Here is a 25,878-nt window from a genome sequence, read left to right on the forward strand (position 1 = left end):
CGGTGGATCTGACTGAGAGCGTTCGGGACACAAACAGGTAATCTATCCTTGAGCGGATAGACCCGTATGCCCGTGACCAGGTGTATCTACGCTGCGCTCTGTCTGCAGGGGTGCTGAAGACGTTGTGCAGCTTGGCATCTTTTACTGAGTCCATCAGGGCTCTGGACGTGGCGTCCAGTTTACTGTCCCCCCTGCCAGATGATACAGTTGAAGTCTCCGGCCAGAATGACCGGCCTGGCCGTAGCCAGGAACAGTGGGAGCTGCTGCAGGACGGCCAACCGTTCACTCTTACCCACTGGGGCGTACACATTAATCAGTCTCAGGGGAGCATTCCTGTACATGACGTCGGTGACGAGGAGGCGCCCGCCCAGCACCTCTTTAACCTCGGAGATGGTGAAGTCGCCTCCTCGCAACAGGATACCCAGGCCGGAGGCGCAGCTATCGTTGCCCCCCCGACCAAACTGACGGCCCATGGGCCCATAAGCTCGACCATCTCATGTAGCAGCTAAGATGCGGTATCCCACACTCCTGCAGGAACAGGACGTCGGCTTTAACATTGGCCAGGAAGGCCTTCGTAGAAACACATCGCGTAGCCACTTTGATGCTACGCACATTGATGCTGGCAATTTTTAACCCCATTTTAACAGTTTACGAGGTTAGCAGTGTCCATTTGCTGCTGGTCTTGCCTCTCTGGGGTAGCTGTGTGCATCCCCGTGGTGACGGCAAACTGCTGGACCCTCCCAGGGCTGAGGTAGCTGTCCGGCTCCACGCTGGGGCCATTTCCCCATTCTGGTGTCTTCGGGTTGGGCCCAGGGTCCCCACAGTCCAGTTCTCCATCTGACAGCGGGGCTCTCACAGGATCGCTGCTCCCAGTTACCTGGAGCTGTGGGCCGGTGGGTACCTCTTGGTTCTCACCGGGTGGGGGAAGGGCTTTACCCGTCCCCTCAGAGGGATAGTCTTTTCCTGCTTGGGCGGTGCTGCTCTCCTTTTTCCCCACGGCGCTCTGTATCTTCCTCCTTGCACCCGTCCTCACCGTTGGAAGAGCTGCCTGTATCCTCATCGTGTAGGTGTCAGTTCCCCCTTTGCTGGGTGGCTTTGGGGGCCCTGTGAGGTTTCCTCTTCCTGCTTTTCACGGTAATCCAATCCTCTGCCTCCTTTGATCCCTCCTCTTCCATTTCCTCCGTCTGTCTTGTAGGAGCTTGAATCGGCTGCTGCACCTCCCCGCTGTCTGCCGTCTGCTCTACTACAGCCCGCCCTTCCTTCTGGTTGCCTCCAGACAGCGTTCCCTTGCTGTTTTGTGGTACCTCGCTGGTCTTGGGCGGTCCACGGCTTGTGTTGCCACCACCGGCCATTTGTGCGTAGGTGACGGCCCCTCGTCTTGGGCAGGCCTTGTACATGTGGCCCGCCTCTCCGCACAGATTACAGTTCTTGGCCTCCTTACATTCATTGGTCGGGTGGCCTTCCTGTTTGCAGTTTTGACAGACGGTCGCCTTACAATCCGCCGCCATGTGGCCTGACCTCCCGCAGGTTCGGCACACTTTCGGCTGCCCTGCGTATGTCAGGTAACCTCTGCTTCCTCCGATGGCAAAGCTGGAGGGTGGATGGAGGATGTTCCCACTGGCATCGACCCTCAGGGTTACCCTGACCTGTCTTTTTCTGGTCCAGATCCCGAAAGGATCGACCACATCAGTGCTTTCTCCCTTGACCTGGATGTATCTTCTCAAGAAGGTCAGGACATCTGCTGCTGGGACGTGAGGGTTGTACATATGGATTGTAACAACCCGACTCCTCTGTGAAGGAAGCACTCACAAAGGGAACAGTGACAAGATGGAGAACAGAGGTTCCCCTTCCCTTTCCTGAAGACCTTCAGGAATCACTTGTACAGTCTTCTGCATTGTATTGATTAGAATCTGACACAGCATTGAATAGAACCTGGCATTCCTAGCACCTCCCTTAGAGATTAACAGTTTACTCAGTATTATAATTGAGTTTGGAGGAGTATGCTTTTTTTCATGTAGTAGAAGTGTCACTGGCAATGCAGTGTTTGTTTCCCATCCCTAATTGCTCTTGAATTGAGTGACCCATTTCAGAAGGTAACTAAGATTCAACTACAGAGGAACCTCAATTATCAGGCATTCGATTATGCAAATATCAGATTATCCGGCAAGGCCCTAATGCTTGGGTGAACTGTCCGGCATTCAATTATCCAGCATTCGATTAACTAAGCGAAATTCTCTCCGCCTGTGTTCTCTGTTTTTCCTCTGTACATTGCTATTAATCTGGATGCCAGTGTAGGGCAGACCAAGAAAGGGTCCAATTGCAAAATCACATCTAATGTTAGACTCCGCACTTAGAGTTTTGCAAGCACAGGCTGGTCGGGTACAATCAACAAACATCTTGCTACACTTTTGATGGAAAGAACCACCAAAGAAATGTAGAGATGAAATCCCGTCTTCTAAGGACGTCTTTTGTCGTGTTATTTGGCACCCCCATTGTGACAACTGTGATAGTGTCAGAATTGACCTCGCAGCTCAAAACTGAACAGCATTGAGGCTCTGTAGGTAGCAGAATAGCATTCTGCCACAACCTACAGCCTCATGGCCTGGCATACAAGTCACTCTACAATTATCATTAAATCAAGGGACTGTCCTTGTTCAACAGGGAATGTAAGGAAGCCAGGAGCAGTGCCAGCCTAGTGGGGGTACGGCGGGACTGCATGTGTGCCAGACAGTGGCTGGAGCATGTGGTGGACGGAGCGGCGTGATTCTACAATCAATGGATTGAGTCGAGGTTCTGCGGTCCTGCCGCAGCCTGTCGGGAGTGGTGATGGACATTTAGATTGGAGGATGGAGCTCCTCAGCCTCAATGGTGGGGGAGTTCAACATCGGTGCAAAAGGCAGGTTTGATGCATTTGCAACAATTTAGAAGTGTTGAATGAAAATTTAAGTTTGGCCTCCTAAGTCCCCAGAATCACAATCTTCAAACAATTATAAAATTTTCCAAATCTTGCTACAGAAAACCAATTGGCCATGCAGTTTGATACGATCCCTTCATCTTTCGGCCGTGCAACCTATAAACTGATACCATGTCTGCACTGAATATCCTATATCACATTGATCATTTGTATGATAGGCATTATATCTTCTGGCTTAATTGCAGCATCACGTTAGTGGCGAACACCACTTGTTGTTACTGTATATTCATGTGAAACAGCGAGCTTGACCTGTTACTCAACCTTGTGAGATACCTTACCCTTTCAGGGTAATCTTGGCATTTTAACAACAAAGAGCTACTAGCTTCAGGTCTTCAATTAGTTCACAGGATATACAGCAAGAAAAGGATCTCAATATCCGCAGGACTGCTTTGATGCACTCTACTTCAGCATCAAGTTTGCATTGTGAAAAAATAGCTTGGACTCTGTACATAGGTACCAATTGCACCAATCTTATTGGAAATCCTACAGTTCTATGTGTTATATGTGTACTGAACAATGAAAGGAAGACTGTGGTAGGCAATAGCAGAGAACCCCAGCTGAGTTATTAGCTAGGACATTGAGCAAAAGGAACTCATCTGCCTGTTCAGTTTCAAATGTGAATTTAAGTGCAGGAGCTCATTAAAACACATAAGAACATGTTACTGTGATTTCAGATATAACAATCATATCAACAATATATCAGAAATATGAAAGAGGTGGGGGTTAGTTGCCAATCCATTGAAGATGCATTTATCATTGAATCCAATAAAATGTTTCAGACTGTTAGGCCCAGAGGGGATTCCAAAGCAATGCCATCTGTTTGGACTTGCCTGATGTTAATGAAATTGATCTCAACTGCGTTACTGAGTTCATAAATTTAATGAATATTGATTCGTGCAGTGATGGTAGGTCTGAAATCATTAGAGTATATTATTGCAGGCAGATGTCTATAGCTTCTCTACATTGGAGTTTTACATTGGATATGTTAGCAACATGAAATGCAGGCATAGACATTGTGTTACACTCAATGTGCAAGTACTGTATTAGCTTTGCAAATGTGAAAGATTCCTTCATTGCTTAATTGAACAACTTGCTCAAAACTTGTAGCAATTTATCCAGCCATTTCACTAGTTCATGATGTGCAGAGCCTGTCATAGACAAGGTAACGACGAAAAGAACATCACTTTTGTATGTCTTGGGCAGCCCATACACGTGCAGTCACAGTGAGCCATGAGGATGAACCCAAGAATAAATATTGTCTCACTGCAGGGCACAAATCCTTGGAGGCACGAGCTGATTTGGCACAGGCATATTGTAGGATTCAGAATGACTTGTTTGATTTTCATATCAATATGAATGTTTGGCAGTGATAGAAGGCCTTAGTACCAATCTGGACATGGACGTTAGTAAACCCAACAAAGATATTTGAATCCTTAGCCGGTGAGACTATATCAATAAAATGCACACCATAGATAATGAAAGGTTCACATTTGTATCAATTGGACTTGCCGCTCAGCATGACTGGACAGCCTGACCAAAAGCTAGATTTAGAAAAGCATTTTCTAAACATTGTAAAGGCAATGAGCTGTCAGGTCGCTAGGAAGGATTGCAGACTTCATCAGGAGCCTATGCAGTTCAGGGTTCTGTGGGGAGTGTTTCTTCTGAAGATCATATTACTGGTGGGAGGTGAAATTTATCAATAATTGATAGAACCCCGTAGCAATAGATCTGATCATTCCTCTCGATTGCAAGATTTAGAAACCACCTTTAATTAGTTTTACAGAGGGCTCCCTATTATGTAGGATTAGCAAAAGGACTGTTAGATCTGGTGAGATCTTTGGAGAGCCACCAATCTTTCTCCAGATTGATTATTGTTAGTGAAAAATTCAAATGAATGTTGTGTTGACACGTTCAATGCAGTAAGGGCAGACTGCCTATTGATCTCTTCTGAGAGTTTGAGTGTTTCATTCTGTGAGGTGGAAAACAAAGTGGCTAGCCTCTGTTCCAAACCATGGGTTTTTCTGAGGCAGTACATAGTTATTTTCATCAGTGTTGTCCTGTAGAACAATCTGAGATAGAAGCAACCAATTATTTTCAGAGTTTGTGAAAACCTCTTTTCCAATCTAGACTATTTTTGTGATGTGACAGTCCAACTGATATGTCGATGCAGTTAGTTGATACGTTAGCAACTTAATTAGCTGTATCTGAAGTGGCTAGGAGCAATCCATAAGAATTTCATTCACTGCATCTTTGGTTAATGGACAAATTATTCTGCCTGATTGCACCGCACATATGCATACTTCACATGGAGGGGTACATTTGTAGCTGCTTTTCTGTAAGTTAACAAAGATGCTCTGGCAATCAGACAGAAGTATCTAACGTGTCGGACTGAAAAACATAGTCTGGCCCTGTGCTGTGATGGTAACACGTGGGAAGCTTAGGGATTGTATGTGGATGTCACTGCAATATTGGAAATAAGCCATTCTTCCATGTCAAGTTTTACTGAGGAAAAATACCCAACTACACATTGCCAACATGATATGTTCTTACAGGTTATTTGGCGCCCAAAATATTGGAGGATTCAGCATCCTTAAATTAATAGACTTGAGTGTATTTTAGTATGTTTTGTGTAATCTATCATTTTTAATTACCCTTAATTCTAGTGAGAGACATGTCCTATGCCTCAAGTTGTTCTCTCCAGCAAAGTCAACATTTGTCATTATGATTCACGTCAAATGGACAAAGCATGAAAATTTCAGCTATTCTTTACTGAAACAGTCACCTCAAGACTGGAGTTAGTGTCACTCCCTACATTTAGTGAACATTGAGAAGTGTCAGAAGCTACACCACACCAGGTTATAGTCTAATACGTTTATTTGAAATCACAAGCTTTCGGAGCGCTGCTGCTTCATCAGGTGAAGTGACTTCTAACTTTGTCCGCCCAGTCCAACACCAGCACTTCCACGTCATTGAGAAATATGACAAAGGGGCAATAAAAGATATATTAAAAGTCAGAAAGTTTGTTGTTGCATTTTCATTTGCACCATCTGGATTGTCGTTATAATTGGAAATATGAGTTGGTGGTAGACCCATGAAATTGAGGAAGCAGCAGAGATGAAGTTTTTGATAAGGTGCTACATATTAGACTATTTAATATGAAAGTAGCCCATGGTGTTGGAGGGTGGTATATTAGCAGGGATAGAGGATTGGTTAAATAATAGAAAATTGAGATTTGGGATGAGGGGGACATTTTGAGGCTGTTACCTAGTGGTGTAATTGGTGACACTAAAGTGTAGACCAGTCACAAATTCATTATATGGCTATCATAAACTTTAGATCTAATGCATAAGTACATATATGTATTACTCTAGGTAACCCCATATTTTGTATTTGTCTTTCTCTGCCTTATAGAAAAATGAATGGCTTTGTTTGAACTGTCAGACCAAACGACTGATGTCTGGAAATTTGGGAGATGCACCACTTCCTGTCCCATCAATAGCATCAAAGCAACAACCATCGATGTCACCACAGCATCAAACAGGGCCAACGGGCGTCAGTGTGCAACAAAGAAAAGGGATTAGCCAACAGCAAGCTGGCCCTGCCCAGCAACAGAAGGTCCCTGTAGCATCAAGTCAACAATTATCTCAGCATAAGGAATCACCAACTGCTAAACCAGGACAACCCATGCAAACGAAGCAACAGGCTCCATTGATTGTGGATAAGCAACATCCTCAGCAAATACATCCTGGGCAAAGCGAGGCCCAGGCTGCAATCCCAAACAAATCACAGTCACCAAGGGAGAAGCCAAAACCTGCAGTACAGAGCACTGCAGTACCTGCAACAGCAAAAGTGATCAGTGCAGACAAAAAAGTTGACCCTTCTTCTAAGGAGACCTCCCAAGCTGCTGAACTACAGAAAGCAAAAATTCAAGAGGTAAGTCACTTAAAATGCATGTGATGACAAATGCTAAAAATTATTTACGCTTGAGTTGAATTGTTTTGTGACAGTACAAATGCCATGTGTCAAGAATAAATCATGTAAGTTCCAAGGTCAGAGAAATGTATAGTTGAGAGTTTAAGGAAGAAAACTGAATTGTTGAGCATTTCTTTCATGATGAGGATGATTTCAAAAATTCTGATCCAAATTAAAACGCTCAATGTTTTGTCTCCAAGATTGAATTGTACAACTGACCGTCTCAGCTGCTTTGTAGAATGATTCAGCACTGACCTTGCCATACAGTCTGTCTTAACTATGCTAACTCTTTGAAATAGCTATTGAATTAAGTACAATACTCTGCTCTCTCTCTCAGTGGTCCTGCAGGAAATTCATTTTCAAGAATTTGTTGCAATTTCTTTTGTATTATTGAAATGAATTTAATTAATTGGTTGACCTCTTCCATCACCCTTTTGGGCAGTGCATTCCAATTCACTATAAGGCAGGTCATTATCTCCCCTCTGGTTCTTTTGCTGATTTTCTCAAATGTATCAATTTTCTGACAGTGGAAAAAGTTTCTCCTCGATATGTATTAACATTCTTCATAATCTTGAACGTGTCTTTAAAATTTGACTTTCATTGTCTGAGAAGAATAGTTTCAACTTCTTCGTACTGTCCAGATAAGCAATACCCCTTGCCTCTTTATCAATTCACCAAATCTTCCATGTACCCTTTCTAAAACTTTGATCCCTTATTGAAATATGGCACCTAGTTTTTGCCACAATACACCATCCGAAGCCGATTCTAAACATTGTACTCAATTCTCAGACACTTGTTTCATCTAAATCACTCCATAATCCCATTCTGTATCACATGATCCCATAGCTTTTCCCCATTTTCCCCAGCCTTTACAAACCCAATGATTTTCTGTGAGACCTGTTTCTTATTAATTGCTCCCTTGGCCTTGGCACTGTTGCTGGATCTTCAACACTCCAGGCATTTTCCCCACCCTGAGTCTATGTCTGATTCCACTGTCTTCTGTAGCTTCTACTTATCTCTAACCTTTCTTTCCTTTCTGCATGTTACTTAAAGATATCATTGCTACCCATCTTCATGCTTATCTGCCCTTCTGCTCTATCTTGGAATCTTTTCAGGCAAGTTTCTAGATGTCTGCAGCACCAAAGCAGCAAAGTCGCCAATTATAAAAAACTACCAGCATCTTTTGTGAGTGCAACTATAACCCTTGACCTGTACTGTTTGACAAATGGCAATTTATACAATGATATTGTATCTATCAGTGGTACATGACTTCAACCCAATTGCTGTAATTTGCATTTTTCCATACTCCATTGCCCCCCCTGCATTGCCCATATTCTGGCCTTCCCACAGCCTATACTCAGCCTGCATCGTCTAATGTGCACCAGGGCCAACCTTGTTGGTGACTTGGCTTTTGTCAGACTGCTATGGTTATTATGTTTAGTATTGAATCATTCTCAGCTCCTGTTGCTGCCTGCCACTAACTCTTGTATGTTAAATGTATTCACAACTGTCCCACTATATTTGCATGTAATCCTTTTGCCTGTGACATCTGTCATGTATTTAATAACATTTTCTGATTAATGTGACAAGTTAATGATGCTGGCGTAGTTAAGAAGAGCTGTTTTCAGGCTGCATGAAGTTGCAGGCCCTAGTCATAGGGGGACAGTATGGGGCACTTTATTCATTATCCCAATTCTGACCTTCCTACAATGTTGAATTTCCCCTGTGCAAGGTAAGTAGCACAGTGAATTATTCAACAGCACTATTTTATTTTCCACTTTTTGTGTCTTCAAATATAGTATACCTTGAACATTTTGTTGCCTCATTCCACTGGTTAGAATAAGCAACTTCCACATGGTCTGCACCCCATTCGCAGACTGAGTATTAAAAGCCTTGCAACCAGTTTTCCGAGCAGACCTAATCCTTCAATATGCACTGGCTCTTAATACCTAAATACTTTACATCTCCCTCCTTCATTAGATTCAGCCCCTTGATGCTGCAGTCCCTTGTGTGTCTCTGAACTAAATTTAAATCACCTGAGTCATGTTGCAGCTGTACAGAACATTGGTTGGGCCACTTTTGGAATACTGCATACAATTATGGTTTCCCTGCTTTCCGAAAAATTAGTTAAAATTGTAAGGGTGCAGAAAAGCTTTACAAGGATGTTCCCAGGGTTGGAGGGTTTGAGCTGTAGGGGGAGGTTGAACAGGCTGGGGCTATTTTTCCTGGAGAATCAAAGGCTAAGGTGTGACTTTATAGAGGTTTATAAAATCATCAGGATCATGGATAGAGTGAATAGCCAAGATCTTTTCCCCAGGGTAGGGGAATCCAAAGCAAGAGGGCACATGTTTAAAGTGCAAAGGGAAAGATTTAAAAGGGACCTAAAGGGCAATGTTCTCATGCAGAGGGTGATGTGTGTATGGAATGAAGTGCCAGAGAAAGTGGTGGAGGCTGGTACAGTTACAACATTTAAAAGCCATCTGGATGGGTACATGAATAGAAAGCTTTGGAGGGATATGGACCAAATGTTAGCAAATGGGGCTAGATTAATTTAGGATATCTGGTCAGCATGGACAAGTTGGACCGAAGGGTCGCTTTCCGTGCTGTACATCTGTATGACTCAATGCAATTGAAGGCAAAGTATTGACTTGATTAGGCAGTAAAATAAATGAATATACACTTGAATTGGAAACACATAACTAATAGTGGCCCACAACAATCTGTACAGGGCTTCAGCCATTCATTGCATGAATAACCTAGATACCACAATCACAAGTCCAAGTTTATAGATGACACTGATTGATGACACAGCACGTCATGTCACTGGGTGAATGAAATTTCAACCATGCATTGACAAATTAATTGAATGGGCAAGCTATGCCAATTACTTTCACCACAGGTGAGATCATCCATTTTGACAAGAAAACAGAGTTGCAAGCATTTTTTTTTAAATGATAAAAAGCTACAGGAGGACCAGAGAGATTCAGCAATATGTGTATACAGTCAATTAAATGCAGTAGTCAAGTAGAAAAACAAAGCTAAAAAGGGCAAATGCAATATTAGCCTTTAATGATAGAGGGTTTGATTTAATATGGGGAGTTAGTTTCACTTAAGCTAAACAAAGTTCTACTTTGACCACATCTGGATAACTGAATGCCATTCTGGCACTCCACCTGAAAAAGAGATTATGACCTTGAAAAAGATGCTGCCAAAACTCCGAAGTTTACATTGTGGGGAGAGATTAGGTGATACAGCATACACTCCTAGAACATAGATGAAGGCATTTGGTGTGAGGTTTTGCATTTTTGAAAGGAATTAATTGGCATTGTGGGAGAGAAGCATTTCAGTGCACATCTAGCCCCACTGATGCCAGCTCAAAGTCAGTGGTAAGTAAACAATCCTTTTGCTTTGTTACATTTGTCAACAGCCATATTTTTATTGAGTATGCACTTTACCCATACCATGAGCATAAATGTCCATTAATTTATCCTATTTTCCCTACATCTGGAGGGTGTTGTTTGATGGGAAATGTACCGCAAGGATCTGTTTTGGGGTCACTGATGTTTGTCTTTTTTATAAATGACCTGGTTGAGGGCAGGGAAGGATGGGTTAGCAAATTTGCAGATGACACTAAGGTCGGTGGAGTTGTGGACAATGTGGAAGGATGTTATGGGTTACTGAGGGACATAGAGAAGCTGCAGAGCTTGGTTGAGAGGTGGCAAATGGAGTTTAATGAGGAAAAGTGTGAAGTGATTTACATTGGAAGGAGTAACAGGAATACAGAGTACTAATGGTAAGATTTTTGATAGTGTGGACGAACAGCGAGATCTCTTTGACCATGTGCATAGATTCCTGAAAGTTGCCACCCAGGTTTGTAGGGTTGTTAAGAAGACATACAGTGCATTAGCTTTTATTGGTAGAGGGATTGAGTTTCGGTGTCATGAGGTCATGTTGCAGCTGTACAAAACTCTGGTGCGGCCGCACTTGGAGTATTGTGTACAGTTCTAGTTGCCGTATTATAGGAAGGATGTGGAAACATTGAAAAAGGTGCAGAGGGGATTTACCAGGATGTTGCCTGGTATGGAGGGAAGGTCTTATGAGAAAAGACTGAGGGACTTGAGGCTGTTTTTGTTTGAGAGAAGAAGGTTGAGAGGTTACTTAATAGAGACCCACAAGGTGATCAGAGGATTAGATAGGGTGAAAGTGAGATCCCTTTTCCTCCAATGGTGATGGCTAGCATGAGGGGACATAGCTTTAAATTGAGGGGGTGATAAATATAGGACAGATGTCAGAAGTAGGTTCGTTCTCAGAGAGTAGTAAGTAGAACACCCTGCTTGCAACAATAGTAGACTTGCCAACTTTAAGGGCAATTAAATGGTCATTGGATAACCATATGGATGATAATGGAATAGTGTAGGTTAAATGGGCTTCAGATTGGTTTCACAGGTGGGCACAACATTGAGGGCCAAAGGGCCTGCACTGCACTGTAATGTTCTATGTCCTTATGAAAATCCTCAGTCTGCGTGTTAAATTCACCCTAATCCTTTTGAATGTTACTGACAATTCTACCCTAGTCGCTGGTTTAAATCAGCAATTCTGTTTAAAGGTTATCCTGCAAATTGCAAAAAAAGGTCAGTTATTTGTAATGGATTTTTAAAAAAATTATAAATGTTACACTGAGATTTGTTTATTTTAGGGAAGAATTGTTTGTTGACAAAATGGTTTTCTGTTTTAACTTATTGTGTGAATTACTGGTGGGTCTCAGTATCAAGGGGAAAGTATTTGCAATGTTTAAATTTGTTATTCAGGGAATTAAATCAGAGTTCTAAATTCTAATGACACAAATGAACAAGACTTCTACACCGCATTTAGCAAAAGAGTGTTTTTATTGCGTAGTTGCTTTCACAAATAGTTCAACAGTTTTCAAACTTTTCTGTATTTTCAGATAATTATTGACAAACTGTCAATATTGATTTAATCAGAGAACCCTCTTCAAATATTGATAAATCTCCAGTGAATCTCTCCATATTCTGATTCTCCTGCTGTGAGCTCTTCTAACATCTGAAAGGCCATTTCTGTATGTTCAAAAGGAGTATCGCCGCACAAACCTTCTGTTTATTCATATGTACCAACAGAAATATCTCAGTATATTAACTCAGAACTTGGAAGAAGCTGCACACTGCATGTTTAATTCTAGCCCGGCAGAAAAATGATGATCTTGTACATCCCACTTTGAAAGCCTTTAGCTATAAATTAATAATGATATCAACCTCAAGACTTTTAGCAATACAAACTACTTCTTTACTGGTTTACACCAGCTATAATCCCAAGACTTAGTATAGTGTGGAGATTTAAGCCCAGTGAAACACTAGAGCACCATTAGAGCAATTAGTCAAGTAATTAATTAATCATCTTCCATTGCAAACTGGGACAACATCAACAACTTAAATTTATATTTTGTTTCAACTTAAAAGAAGCAAGCTTAAGCAGTTTACAGAGTATAATTAAATAAAAATAGCTACCGAGCTGAGGAGGGGGGCACGGTCAGGGATATGGCAATAAAGGTGGATTTGGAGAGGAACGTGTTGACAATGTCAAGATTTAAACGTAGAATTTCCTGAAAGATTATCACTAAACAGTTTACATATATTTTTCTGGATTCGGAAAATGTGGAAACAAAAATGCTTGTTTTATCTTTGAAATGAGTGTAACATTCAGCCTTAACTGAAATTGCTGGAGCAACTTTGCATGTCTGAAAGCATCTGTGGAGAGAAAGCAGAGTTAACATTTCGGGTCCAGTGACCCTTCTTCAAAAGAGACCTGCTGACTTTCTCCAGCAATTTCTGTTTTTGTTTACTTTCCAGCATCCACAGTTCTTTGACTTTTTTGTAATATTCAGCCTGTTGCTTTTCAGAACTTCAAGTATTATCCATGCCAAAGCACTCTGCACTTACTCAACACTGTTAAAACACTGAAGTTACCCTAGCCAAAGTTATAAATGGCATCCTTTACTGATTGTTACAAAGTTGGATTGTACTTCTGTGACATTCAATTCATCATTCACTGCTCTCATACCCACCAGCAACCTAACACTGCACCCACTCATGCACGTAACCACATACCAATCCACTCACTCAGTTACCCACCCCTCACCTATCCCTTGTCACACATGAACCCAATCACTCATACTCATTGCTCATACACCGACCTACTGCTTTCACACTCATGCACACACTGTTCAACCAACCACCCCTCACCCATCCCTCTTGTTGCCACCAATGCCTCGCACACCCACCTTCCTATTTACTGGCACTCCTCTGCAGTGCAGGCTGCCCTGGCTGCACATTGAATATGTTTCCAGCTGATGATAGCACTGAGCAAGTTAGATTGCCAAGTGAAACCTGGCTTAAGAGACTATGCATTTTATTTTTACTATCTGTTCACCAAGGCGTTCAATCACTGAACAAACTCACTAGAGGCTGCTGACGTATTTTCAACAAAAGAACATAAAAGTTATTACACAAAAGAATCAAAAGACTTCAGATGTTATACTGTACATGCATTATTTGGAATGGTGCTATCGCAATTATCAGAAATAGAGATTTGCTCTTTTAAACCCAGCAACTACAATACAGTTAATCAAAATGTAATGAAGGTCAGTCACCTTGTCTCCACTTTAAAGTTTCATGGTTTATGAAGTTTTCTTATTTGTACTTCCAAACACTTTCAGAGCAAAGAACATATAAGTTTTTCATATTCTCATTTACAGCAATTTTCTTAAGACATTCAGGACCTTTCCCCAAACATCACTTTTGAAGACAGCTAAACTAACAGCATCTTCTTGCTCACACTGATTCTGCCTGAATATCTGGGTGGTTCTAGCTTGGGTTTTAGTACCTTGAGGCATAATTTAAACTGGTTGAATTCAAAAGGTTGTGAAAACAGCTCATTACCTGAGCTACATCTCAAATGTTACATCTGCAAATGATCCAGCACACTCTGTGCCTACATTCCGACACATGACAGATGGTTGCCAGTTTTTCAATTTTCACTCATTCTCTTAAAGGTATAGTACACGCCTTCAACTCCACAACATTAGCAAATTAAACTTAAAGCTACATGTGGTTCACCAACTTTAGAAACTAAGTTTCCAAACAGTAATATATATTGAACCTTCGACACAATTGCTTGAAGGACCGTTCCACTGGCCTTCAGAGATCTGATATCAAGAGCTTTGGTTGAGATTGAAAGAGTGGAGAGATTGAACTATTTGGTCACTTCAGGACCCACAGCATTAGAGTGGAAGAAAGTCATCCTCAATTACAAGGGACTGCCTAAGCCGAAGAGGGGAGAGATTGGGCTAATAGATTCGGACAGTCAGATTAACAGGAGAGAAATTTCAGGACAGGCAGACAGAAAGAGACAGAGTGAGCACCCATGATGCCAAAAAAAGGAGAGGGATTTTTGTGTGCAAATCAAGAAGCAGTCAGAGAAAGAGCTCAACAAATAAAGGGGGGAAAAAAGGAGATAGAGCAAGACAGATTTCAGAATACAGCATGAGAGGGGCAAGGTACAGGGAGAGCACAAAGAATTCTCTGAGCAAAATTGTGCATATCTTATTCTTGTTTTTACAAAATGTCACTAAATATAATGCAGGATTCCAATTTTGAGACATTTATACTGATTGTTCATACTGATTGGCAACATATACTGATTTGTTAGTTGTTCAATAGCCAGATATCATTCATGTGACCTCCATGAGACTCAAATGTATGATAGCTTGCTTGCACTGAGTAAGGCATCAACATTAATATTTCTGTTTGAGCAAGACCTTTTTAAAATAATCATCCTTTTCGATTTAATGTGCTGTGATTAACTTGTACTAGGCAAAATGTGATATGATTTTAATTTATATTATCATTCACTATTGTACAGCAGTAATGCCGTGTTTCTCAAAAATCTGTCAATATTTTTTATGTGAACCGATTAGATTTTTATTTGAACGCAATTTTAGATCCAAATGCTTGCTGCTTGGCTTGGTGGTCAAGGGGTATGTTTCTCACTTCAATGTTCTTGTTAAATCAATATGTGAAAGTGTGTCTGGGTTCTAATCTTAGACAATCCCTGATTATTTGCCTTAAATTTAATTGTTGGAGTCAGGAGGGTCCCAGAAAATGGCTATTGAAACACCCCTGTTTAAGAAAGAAATGAGGCAAAACACAGGGAAACTATCAGCTGTTTAACTTGACCTCAGTAATTGGTAAGATTATTGAGGATGAGATTGCGGGGTACTTAGAAGTGCATTGCAAAATAGGTCTGAGTCAGCATGGCTTTGTTAAGAGGAGGTCATGACTGACAAATCTGTTAGAATTCTTTGAGGAGGTAACAATCAGGTTAGACAAAGGAGAGCCAGTGAACGTGATCTATATAGGTTTCCAGAAGGCCTTTAACAAGGTGCCGCACAGGAGCCCATGGTTTTAGGGGCACAGTACTGTATGGATAGAGGATTGGCTGATTGGCAGAAGGCAGAGAATGGAGATCAAAGGGTCTTTTTCAGGATGGCAGCAGGTGATGAGTGGAGTTCCTCAGGTGTCTGTGTTGGGATCACAACTATTCACGTTGTACAAGAAATGGTTTTGACAAATGAACTGAGGGCTTGTTGCTAAATTTGCAGATGAAAAAAGAGAGGTGGAGGAGAGGTTTTGTTGAGGAAAGGGGCAGAGTGCAGAAGCACGTGAACAGGCTAGGAGTGTGGACAAAGAAATGGCAGATGCAGTATAATGTAGGACAGTGTGAGATTATGTGCAGTGATAGGAAGAAGAGAGGCGTAAACTATTTTCTAAATGGGTAAGGCTTTGGAAATCTGAAGCATGGACTTTAAAGTCCTAGTTCAGCATTCTCTTCAGGCGGACATGCAGGTTTAGTTGTAAGTTAGGAGGGCAAATGAAGTGTTAGTCATTTATTTCAAGAGGGCTAGAATACAGTAGCAATGATGTACTGCTGAGACCATACAAGGCTCTTGCCAGACCTCATTTGGAATATTGTGAGCAGTTTTGGGCTCATTATCTCAGGAAAGATGTGCTGACGTTAGAGGAGGTCCTGAGGAGGTTTACAGGAATGATCCCCAGGGATGAGGAGTGGTTAAGGATTCTGAATCTGAACTGAATGGTGAAGGGGGAACCTGATTGAAACTTACAGAATACTGAGAGATCTGGATAGAGTGGATGTGGAGAACAGCAGGAGACACTCCGACCTGAGGCCTTTGAATGAAGAGACAGCTCTTCAGAACTAAGATGAGGATGAATTTCTTCAGCCAAAGGGTGGTTAATCTGTGGAACTCAATATCACATAGGGCTGTGGAGGCCAAGTCATTGGGTGTATTTAAGGTAGAGATGTGTTCTTGATTGATAAAGTGATCAAGGGTTGCAGGGAGAAAGCAGAAGAATGGAGTGAGAAACATATCAGCCATAATCAAATGATGGAGCAAACGCGATGGATTGAAAAGCCTAATTCTGTGCACTTCTATCTTATGGTCTCATGATGTCCCATGTAATTTCTGTCATTAAACAAAATGCACAAAATTCTGGTACAGTGTTTGTGACACAAGTTGTAAATTGCAAAAGTAGCAGTGCGATTACTGTTTACTTACAATAAATTTCTTGTTGTTTTCAGGAATTGAATAAAGGCTATCCTCAAGAACTTTCACGTAGCCCACAGAGTTTAAGTGATACAGGCTACTCGTCTGATGGTATCTCAAGCTCTCAGAGTGAGGTTACAACATCAGTGCACCACGAGGCACAAAAGCTAAACGAGTCTGGTCAAGTGCAGCAGAGTCCAAAGAGCCCTTCAGAATTTAACAAGTTGGAGAGCAGTGTACGGCCATTGCTGGAATCCCAAAGTGTTCAAGATAAGGCTAAAAGAGGAAGGACTGCTCAAAGTTCAAGTGAAGAACAAAGAGAGGGGCATAGACCCCGATCACTTTCAATTACGCCAGAGTCTTATAGTTCAGATGAAGAGCTTGAAGATATACAAGAAGAGGATGAAGACACTTTTGAATTGGACAACCAAAGTGAGCGAAGAGAAAGCCTGGAATCCTTGGATGAATTTGGCAGGAAATTGCAACATGGCTATGTTGAAGACCGTAGTGGAAGTGCAATATCAACTCCCCATGATAAGACCATACAACCTGGAGCAGAATTAACAGATGAAGAATTTATGCGAAGGCAGTTGTTGGAAATGAGTGCAGAAGAGGATAATGTCTCTGTGGAAAATGAGGAGTTGGATAGCTATGCTAAACGTGTTAGTATGAAGAAGAGTCAGAAACATAATTTAGAGTCCAGTAAACAAAGCCCTTCAAAGCAACATCTGGATCCCAGTACAGTTAGCAACTACGAAGATACAACACTGGAAGGTTATGGTGGGGAAGACAGCCAGTCATGGCAAGAACAGAAAGAACATGAAGATACATACAGGGAATCCCTAAATCATGCAGAAGAGGATGCAGTGGGAGAACCATCTGGGCTACGACGCTTCAAGACTATTGATTTGAACACTACAAACACTTATATTAGCAGAGATGTTGAAGGTTGTAATGAAACAGAACTCAGCATTGATAGAGAACCTGAACTTGAAATGGAAAGTTTGACTGGGTCACCAGATGAAAAATCAAAGGGTGAATACTCATCCACATTGCCACCCTCAACACCTACTTTTTCATCAGGCACTTCACCAACATCTGTCTCCTCATTGGAAGAGGACAGTGACAGTAGTCCAAGTCGGCGACACAGACTTGAAGAGGTGAAACAGCAGAGAAAGGCAAGACATCGATCACATGGCCCTCTGTTGCCAACTATTGAGGACTCTTCTGAGGAAGAGGAGCTACGAGAGGAAGAAGAACTGCTTCGAGAGCAGGAGAAGATGCGTGAGGTGGAACAACATCGCATTCGAAGCACAGCACGTAAAGCAAAAAGAGACAAAGAAGAATTAAGGGCACAGAGAAGACGTGAAAGATCCAAAACACCACCAAGCAACCTTTCTCCAATCGAGGATGCTTCTCCCACAGAAGAGTTACGCCAAGCTGCAGAAATGGAAGAACTCCATCGATCATCTTGTTCTGAGTATTCACCCACGATTGATTCTGAAGCTGAGGGCTTTGAAATAACAGCCTGCAGATTATACAAGTCTGGGAGTGAATACAACCTCCCATCATTTATGTCCTTGTATTCTCCAACTGAAAAATCAACTACCAGTAGTTCTTCAGTAAATCAAAAACCATTGAAAAGTGCCGAAGAAGCATATGAAGAAATGATGAGGAAAGCTGAAATGCTAAAGAGCCAGCAGCCGGTGCAGACAATAGCTTATGGCAGTTCTTACCAGCAAGATGATTACATGCAGAATAATTACAAGTACCAATCTTCAGATGTCTACACTTACTCGAACAATGAAATAACACTATCTCAGACAAGCTTACAAGGTGAGCTTCAGAAAGCAGAGGCATATGAGGTCACTGTGAAAACTGCTGCACAAACTCCAAAATTGTCCCGTTCGCCATCGCTGGAGCTCCGCCTGCAGCAACAAAATGCTCAATTACAAAACCTTGAGAGGTCTTTTCAGGAAAAGAAGCTTCTTGATGCACAAAGTGCTTATACGGAATTAGCAAAGCAAACAGACGCACTTCTTACACCTGGAACGAGCCCTACCCAGTCATCTGCACCAATGTCTTTTATTTCATCCCAAGCTAATAGAGGTATCCCTGATGTTCGGGTAACTCAGTATTTCATGAGAGACGTGCAAGACCAAAGCCAGACTGCAATATCAGTTGGAACAAAGGTTGACAGCTCACAGATTGTAACAGCCTCTTACACAACATACAACAAAAAATCGGCTGTGACTGTGGCCACTGCAATAGTAAGTCAGTCCTCGATGTCTGCACGATCTTCTCCCATCGATCGAAGTATGGGATACATCCAAGTCAGGCCATCAGATCCAGGAATTTCAACACCATATTGCTCTCAAAATAATATCTCAGGGGGTAAGAAATTCAGTGATTCCTATGGGGCACCAAATCTTGATGGAGCATCCACACAGACCCCTGGGAGCTTTTTCAAATCATCGAGCCCTGAGGAGCCCCTTTCCCCATCATCACAGAGAGCAGTAACCAGAACTGACATGCCAACAATTTCCCTGTCCAGTGATAAATCCACCACAGAATTCTCAACACAGACTTCCAATGCCAGAGTTGTCTTGCCTTCTAATATGCCCATGGCCTCATCACCTTCCACAATGATGGCTCAGGGTACTCAGACCTCAGTGAGGTCACCCCGACTCACTCGGCAAATATCGTCTCCCGAGTCCACGTGCATGGTTGTTACTCTGGCAGCAAATGTTTCATCCTCCGCCCAGCCATTAGCTGTCAATTCATCTGTGTCACCAAATGTCTCACCAACTCGATTAAATCGACAACAAACGTTGCATGGTTGGACTCAGTCAGTGGCTGCTTCAACGCAACATGTTCAACAGCCCATGTATGCCAAGTCTTCATCACAGACTGATAGAATACCCACTCAGAGAGGACAGATATCTTCAACTGTTGTCACAACTTCGACTGTGCTTGGTCAAGGTGTGGTTCCTCTGGAAAATACTTTCAACAAAGCATCATGGATGTACCAGAATGCAAATGCAAATATAAACTCAGTGGAAGTTTCAAGGACATGTAGCTCAATAGTAGATCTCCGAACAGCTGCTAAATCACCTCCTGTCATCATAACAGATCATGGAATGGATTTGACATCTTTAGCTACGGAAAGTAGGAAATATTCACTTGAATCAGACCAGCTTCCATGTCGTCAGTCCACTGCTGTGCAGCCATTAATCATGAATCTTAATATGCAGGAACATCCAAATGTAAATACGACAGTGGGCGTAACGATAACATCATCAATGCTTATTTCCCAATCCAAAGTACCAAAAATATATGGAGATCCTTTCCAGAATCTCATGGATCTCGGTCATGGCACAGCCACAGCAATCTGTCTTTCTCAAGCAAAACAGCTTGAATCAATGGTCCAGCCCATTACTGTAACAGAAAGTGGAACCAATACAGATATGGCAATAGTCACAACAAAATCAGGCTTTACGAGTCAAATCCAGCCACATTTTGCTAGATTTAACTTAGCTAACCAAATGACTCCAGTGCGTAAACTGGACATGTTTGTGAATCAGAGCAACATTAATAACGCCATTAGTGTTAGTGCCGTGCCTAGACCAGGACCTCATGATAGTGGCTTTGTCACTTCACAGGTACACCAAGAAGCATCACTGGAATTAAAGCCATCTGCTCCTCCAGCAAACGAGCTTGGAGCGAAAGCACACACGATGGTGCAGCTGGATAGCACAGCAGCTGGCACAGTTACAAAGCTGATCAAACAAGATCCTCCTCCAAATGCTCTGGATTTGACTGGATCCAAACCAGAAAGGGCTGTTTGTTGTGACGTTGTGTATAAATTTCCTTTTGCTGGTAGCTGCACAGGGTCATTTAACTCAGGCACCCAGGTCTCAGAACAAGCAATGGCTGAACCACGGCTCAGCGACAGGAATATTGCTCAGAAGTACTATGACAACAGAGCTCAGGAGCCTGTTGACAGTTACCAGTATAAAGAACCCATGGCTAGTTACCAGGAAGGTTCTAATTTGTACAAAGAGCACAAAACGTTCCCTCAGGTATTTTCTGGGCGACTACATTCGTCTATGTCAGACTCTAATTTGTTAGAAGCTAGTATTAATTACAATCTAATGAAGGACGAACCTTTTTACCACCCGCCTGGAGGAGATGCAGCTGTAGATCTGAGTACAATGAGACAGTCCTACAGTTTATCTTTCGGTCAGGGGAGGGATTGGGAGCTTGGAATGCAGTATGGTTCCTTCACTGATCTGAGACAGCAGTCAGATATCCTCAGCCAACCCACACCAATTCGAAGATATAGTTCAATGTCTAATATTCATTCTGGATATGGCTACTCAATGCGAGAGGATCTGCCTAATTTTCAAGAGGCTAGTTTGGCCCAATACAGCGCGACCACTGCTCGTGAAATTAGCAGGATGTGCGCAGCTCTAAATTCCATGGATCACTATGGAACACGATATACAAACAGCTCTGACTCCCTCCAGTATGGACCGGCTGGGCGAAATGCTCACTGCAGTGAACTCGCTAGAAACAGTGCAATGTCACACCATCAAGGAATGCTGCCACTAAAACAAGACATGATGTATCATCCAAACCTGTCTGACTCTCGACGTCGGATTGCGGTGCACGGCTTTGGCAACATGCCGCAAGCAGTACGTTTGAGAGCCATTAGGCACATGTATCCTTCAGTGGCTCCCGTGAGAGCACCTGATGGCATGATTTACTCTACAATCAACACTCCGATTGCTTCCACTCTCCCTATTACGACACAGCCAGCCTCGATCTTGTGTCCAATGTTAAGGGGCGTTTACAGGCCCTACTTGCCTAGTAATATCTCAGCCGTGCCACTGGCCAGGTTGAGTAGACTCCCTCTTGTTGCACCAAGGATGCCTGCTGCAGCTCCTGGGCTGTACCGTTATCTGCCTCCAAACAGGTTTCCAGCTGCTCCCACAACTTCTGCTGGGGAAGCACCTATATATCTTGGGAAGCCTGGAGCAACACCCAGTAGTAATGTCCGAACTGGAGGTGTAAATATAAGTCAGCTAGTGCCGAGCCAGACTACGCAGAGGCCGGAACAAAGTGGTATTCCTCAGCACAGTGCTTCAGCTCCTGTGACTCAGAAGTTTGTCTGTGATGCTAATCAGTCTAAGCAGCAGGCTGACATTGGGCATAACCAGCAGCAACTCCAGCAGCAAATGCAACCACAGCAATCACAAGTGCAATTTCAACAGCAGCAGCAATTACAGCAGCTGCAACAGCAGCAATTACAGCCGCAGCAAGTGCAAGTCCAACAGCAGCAGCAATTACAGCCGCAGCAAGTGCAAGTCCAACAGCAGCAGCAATTACAGCCGCAGCAAGTACAACCACAAATGCAACAGCAGATACAACAGCAGCAAATGCAGCCACAGCAAGTGCAACAGCAACAAGGTCAACAACAGCTACAAGTTCAACAGCCGCACCAAGACCAGCAACTGCAGCAACAGCTGCAAGCAGAACAGCAACTTGAACAACAGAAAGAACAGCAGCTACAAAAGCAACTGCAGCAGCTATTGCACCAGCAACTGCAGCAACAAAAGCAACAGGAAGCCCAGCAAAGTGACACTGCAAGGTCTGGTGCTGGTCGAAGGAAGCACGAAGATAAAGAGGAAGAGCATCAGCGAAAGCAGCAGCAAGACCACATGCTCCTTATTGAGCGGGAACGTGTGGAGTTGGAAAAGCTGAGGCATCAGCGTCTGCAGGAGGAATTAGAACGCCAGCGCCTGGAGTTGCAGCGCCATCGAGAGAGTGAACAAATCATAGTGCAACGCGAGCTTCAGGAGCTGCAGACCATTAAGCAGCAAGTCTTACATCAACAGCAGGAGGAAAGGCAGGCCCAGCTTGTGTTACAGCGAGAGCAGTTGGCACAACAAAGGCTGCAACTAGAGCAGATTCAACAGCTCCAACAGCAACTGCACCAGCAACTGGAAGAGCAGAAAGTACGAAATACAGTAAGTTTCCCTGCAGTTTGTGACCCTTCAGGCAGGATCAATCCACACAGTATGTCGGAGATGGCTATTGAAATGCAAAGGACTATAGCTCAGAATGGGCAGTACTGGCCTGTGAACCAGCCGTACATAGAAGGCGGCCCTGTTGCCACTACTACTCAAGAAGCATACGTATCTCCACATCACAGAGCATTTATAGAAGCACCACAACGATCCACTTCTGAACTGTCTCTTCGAACTGACGAGCACTGGGAAAGTCGAGCCATCAAGAAGCGCAACTCGGTGCCTAGGCTAAGAGATGCTTATGAGGGAGATGACACATCCTTACGTGATCAGTATGTAGTTAAGAAAATAGCAGACTGTAGTGTACAGACTGATGACGAGGAAGGTGAAGAAGGCTACTACATATCCCGTCGGAGAAGAACAAAGCGGAGTGTGGATTGCAGTGTACAGACAGATGATGAAGACAATGGAGAATTGGAGCAGCCTACTCGTAGACGCCGTTCCAGGTTCTCAAAACATTCAGATTCAAGCACAGAGCACAAGCGAGAAGCTTCAAAGGGGACCTCGAGTATTGCCATACAAACAGTCAATGATTGCTCTGTCCAGACAGATCAAAATGAGCTAGGACCAGTTTCTCCTGCCATTCACATCATACCTGACCCACGAGTGGAAATTGTAAGATACATATCTGCCCCTGAGAAAACCTACAAAGGAGAGAGTCTTGCTTGCCAGACGGAGCCAGAAGCACAGTCACAAGGCATTGTTGTCCCTCAGTTTGCAATTCCAACCACCATTAATCCCTACTCTACTAACATACAGATTGTAACATCTGGCCCACTAGACCAAACCAATAGCAGGCAGCAGGGAATTATGATTGTCCCAAAGGCTGAGAAGAAGAAACCAGATCCATTGGAAATAGGATATCAGTGTCACCTCCCGCCTGAGCCTTTGCCTCAAATGACTCGCCAGCCTCCAAAGTCTCCACAGGTTCTATACTCACCTGTCTCACCACTGTCCCCACATCGGCTTTTAGACACATCCTTCACTTCAAGTGAGAAGTTAAACAAAGCCCACGTTACTCCTCAAAAACATTTCACCACTGAATCACCTAAACGACAGCCAAGTCTGCCTCGGCCAATCAAAGTCATGCAGCGCTCCATGTCTGACCCGAAGCCTGTCAGCCCGACCTCTGATGAATCTGGGAAACCTCGATTTTTTGCTCAACATCAACAGCAGACCCTGCATGGCAGTCAGGTATGAACAGCATGAATTAAGATAGTATAAGTAAGTTTGGTGTTACAGAAGTACAGCCTTACTAAAGATATCTAACCATCTGAAATGTGTTCATAGCCTATCTGATTTGGTATATTTCTGATCAGGGTACCAAGTTTCTCTGAAATGCCAAAATATTTTAGTTTGGGGAGGGGGGAGCACTGAAGAGCCTGAAATAAACAGTAAGTTACATGGACTTAATATGTACTCTTTGCATGCTTATGTCAAATTATTTTTCTTATTTTAATCTATAAGAAATCTATATACCTCTAGTAAATATCTAATGTCCCTTAAACAGGAGAGTGAGGAATTTGTTACTGATGTGCAGATCTATAAAGTAAATGTAGCTACAAGATTGTAAACCTTGAAAACATTTTCCTTTACTTGAAACTAAGTCAGACAGTCATGGCTTATAGTTTCCATACACCAAGAATATGTTGTTGAACTTGACTTCAATCATTGAACAAATGTTGAATTTAAGAACCCAATGTTTCATTTTGCAGCATCCATGCATAATGCTATCCCCTTACCTTTGTTGGTTCTCATTGACATCACAAGGGAATTGTTAATAATTATGAAGTCAAAAGCTAATGTGAATAATAGCTACAAGGAATTCTGTTTTTCATGGTTATTTTTCTCAAAAGAACAGATTAGAAGATCTAGGTGATGGTTAGTCACTGCTTGTCAGAGTGGACAAAATCCAGTTGTCATTCTGGATTTATTAAAAACTTCATTTGATATCTCATGAATGGTAGATCATGTTCATGTGATTCTGTCCTGCAGAAGAGGTGCATCTATCCCTGTGCATCCCTGTGTATACCTCATTCTTAACATTGAAGATGCTGAGAAAAGGCCAAGTACAGGTAGACAATCCTTTATCCAAAATTCTGAAATCCAAAGTATTTTTCCTGAAGTTTTTTCTCATTAATAAGGTGGTTTGGCATGCAAACAGTTAATGCGACTCCACACCCATTTGACCCACGTCACTCAGACGTGACATAGCGACGTGGCCCAGCACTGGCAGGCAGGCATCAATTCTGTCTCATTGCTCATAGTAATCACAGGTGGGTCTGCTGTTTTGTAACTTTTTTTTATTTTACTATGAAAATGTCATTTAATCCTTTATCTGCAAAATTCCAAAATCTGAAAGACAGCTGGTCCCAAGGGTTTCAGATAAAGGATTGTCTACCTGTACCTATTTCTCATTTTGAATTCTGTCAAACATTTAGTAAGTCTAAAACAAAAACAGAAATGCTGGAGAAATGCAGCATATTTGACAGCATCTGTAGGGAGAAAGCAGAATTAACATTTTGAGTCTAGTGACTCTTCATCAGAAATGATGACAGCAGTATTTATACTGTATTGGGCATGTTGTGGGGTGAGGGACAAGAGGGGGAAGAAGGAACAGGTGACTGGATAGGTTAAGACAAGGCCCAGAGAGAGATAGATATGATGGTAGCCAGATGAGGGGATGATTGATAGGCCAGTACAGAAGCTGAATCAGAAATGATGAGAATTGAGAGAAGGATAGAATGGGTCAACTGTGTTGAAAGTAATCCAGGTCATGTGATAATAGCCCTCAGAGTGGGTGAGAATGGGTTAATTGTGCTGAAAGCAATTCATGTCCTTTGTGTGGAGCCACAGAAAATGGGGGAGATACTAAATGAATATTTTGCATCAGTATTCACTGTGGAAAAGGACATGGAAGATATAGACTGTAGGGAAATAGATGGTGACATCTTGCAAAATGTCCAGATTACAGAGGAGGAAGTGCCGGATGTCTTGAAACAGTTAAAGGCGGATAAATCCCCAGGACCTGATCAGGTGTACCCGAGAACTCTGTGGGAAGCTAGAGAAGTGATTGCTGGTCCTCTTGCTGAGATATTTGTATCATCGATAGTCACAGGTGAGGTGCCGGAAGACTGGAGGTTGGCAAACGTGGTGCCACTGTTTAAGAAGGGTGGTAAGGACAAGCCAGGGAACTATAGACC

The 25,878-nt window shown here is 42.7% G+C and overlaps 1 protein-coding gene across 1 annotated transcript in view; it reads left to right on the forward strand.

Annotated features, from left to right (window-relative positions):
- The window catches only part of LOC122559103 (protein bassoon-like), a 505,982-nt gene that overhangs the window by 267,102 nt on the left and 213,002 nt on the right, over nt 1-25,878 (forward strand). The window contains exons 4-5 of the mRNA XM_043708396.1: nt 6,386-6,907; nt 16,619-23,869. Of these exons, the coding sequence (XP_043564331.1) occupies nt 6,386-6,907; nt 16,619-23,869 (7,773 nt within the window). The remainder of the gene's footprint in view (nt 1-6,385; nt 6,908-16,618; nt 23,870-25,878) is intronic.

The sequence above is a fragment of the Chiloscyllium plagiosum genome, chromosome 18 (genome assembly GCF_004010195.1).
Source record: "Chiloscyllium plagiosum isolate BGI_BamShark_2017 chromosome 18, ASM401019v2, whole genome shotgun sequence".
NCBI classification, from domain to species: Eukaryota; Metazoa; Chordata; class Chondrichthyes; order Orectolobiformes; family Hemiscylliidae; genus Chiloscyllium; species Chiloscyllium plagiosum.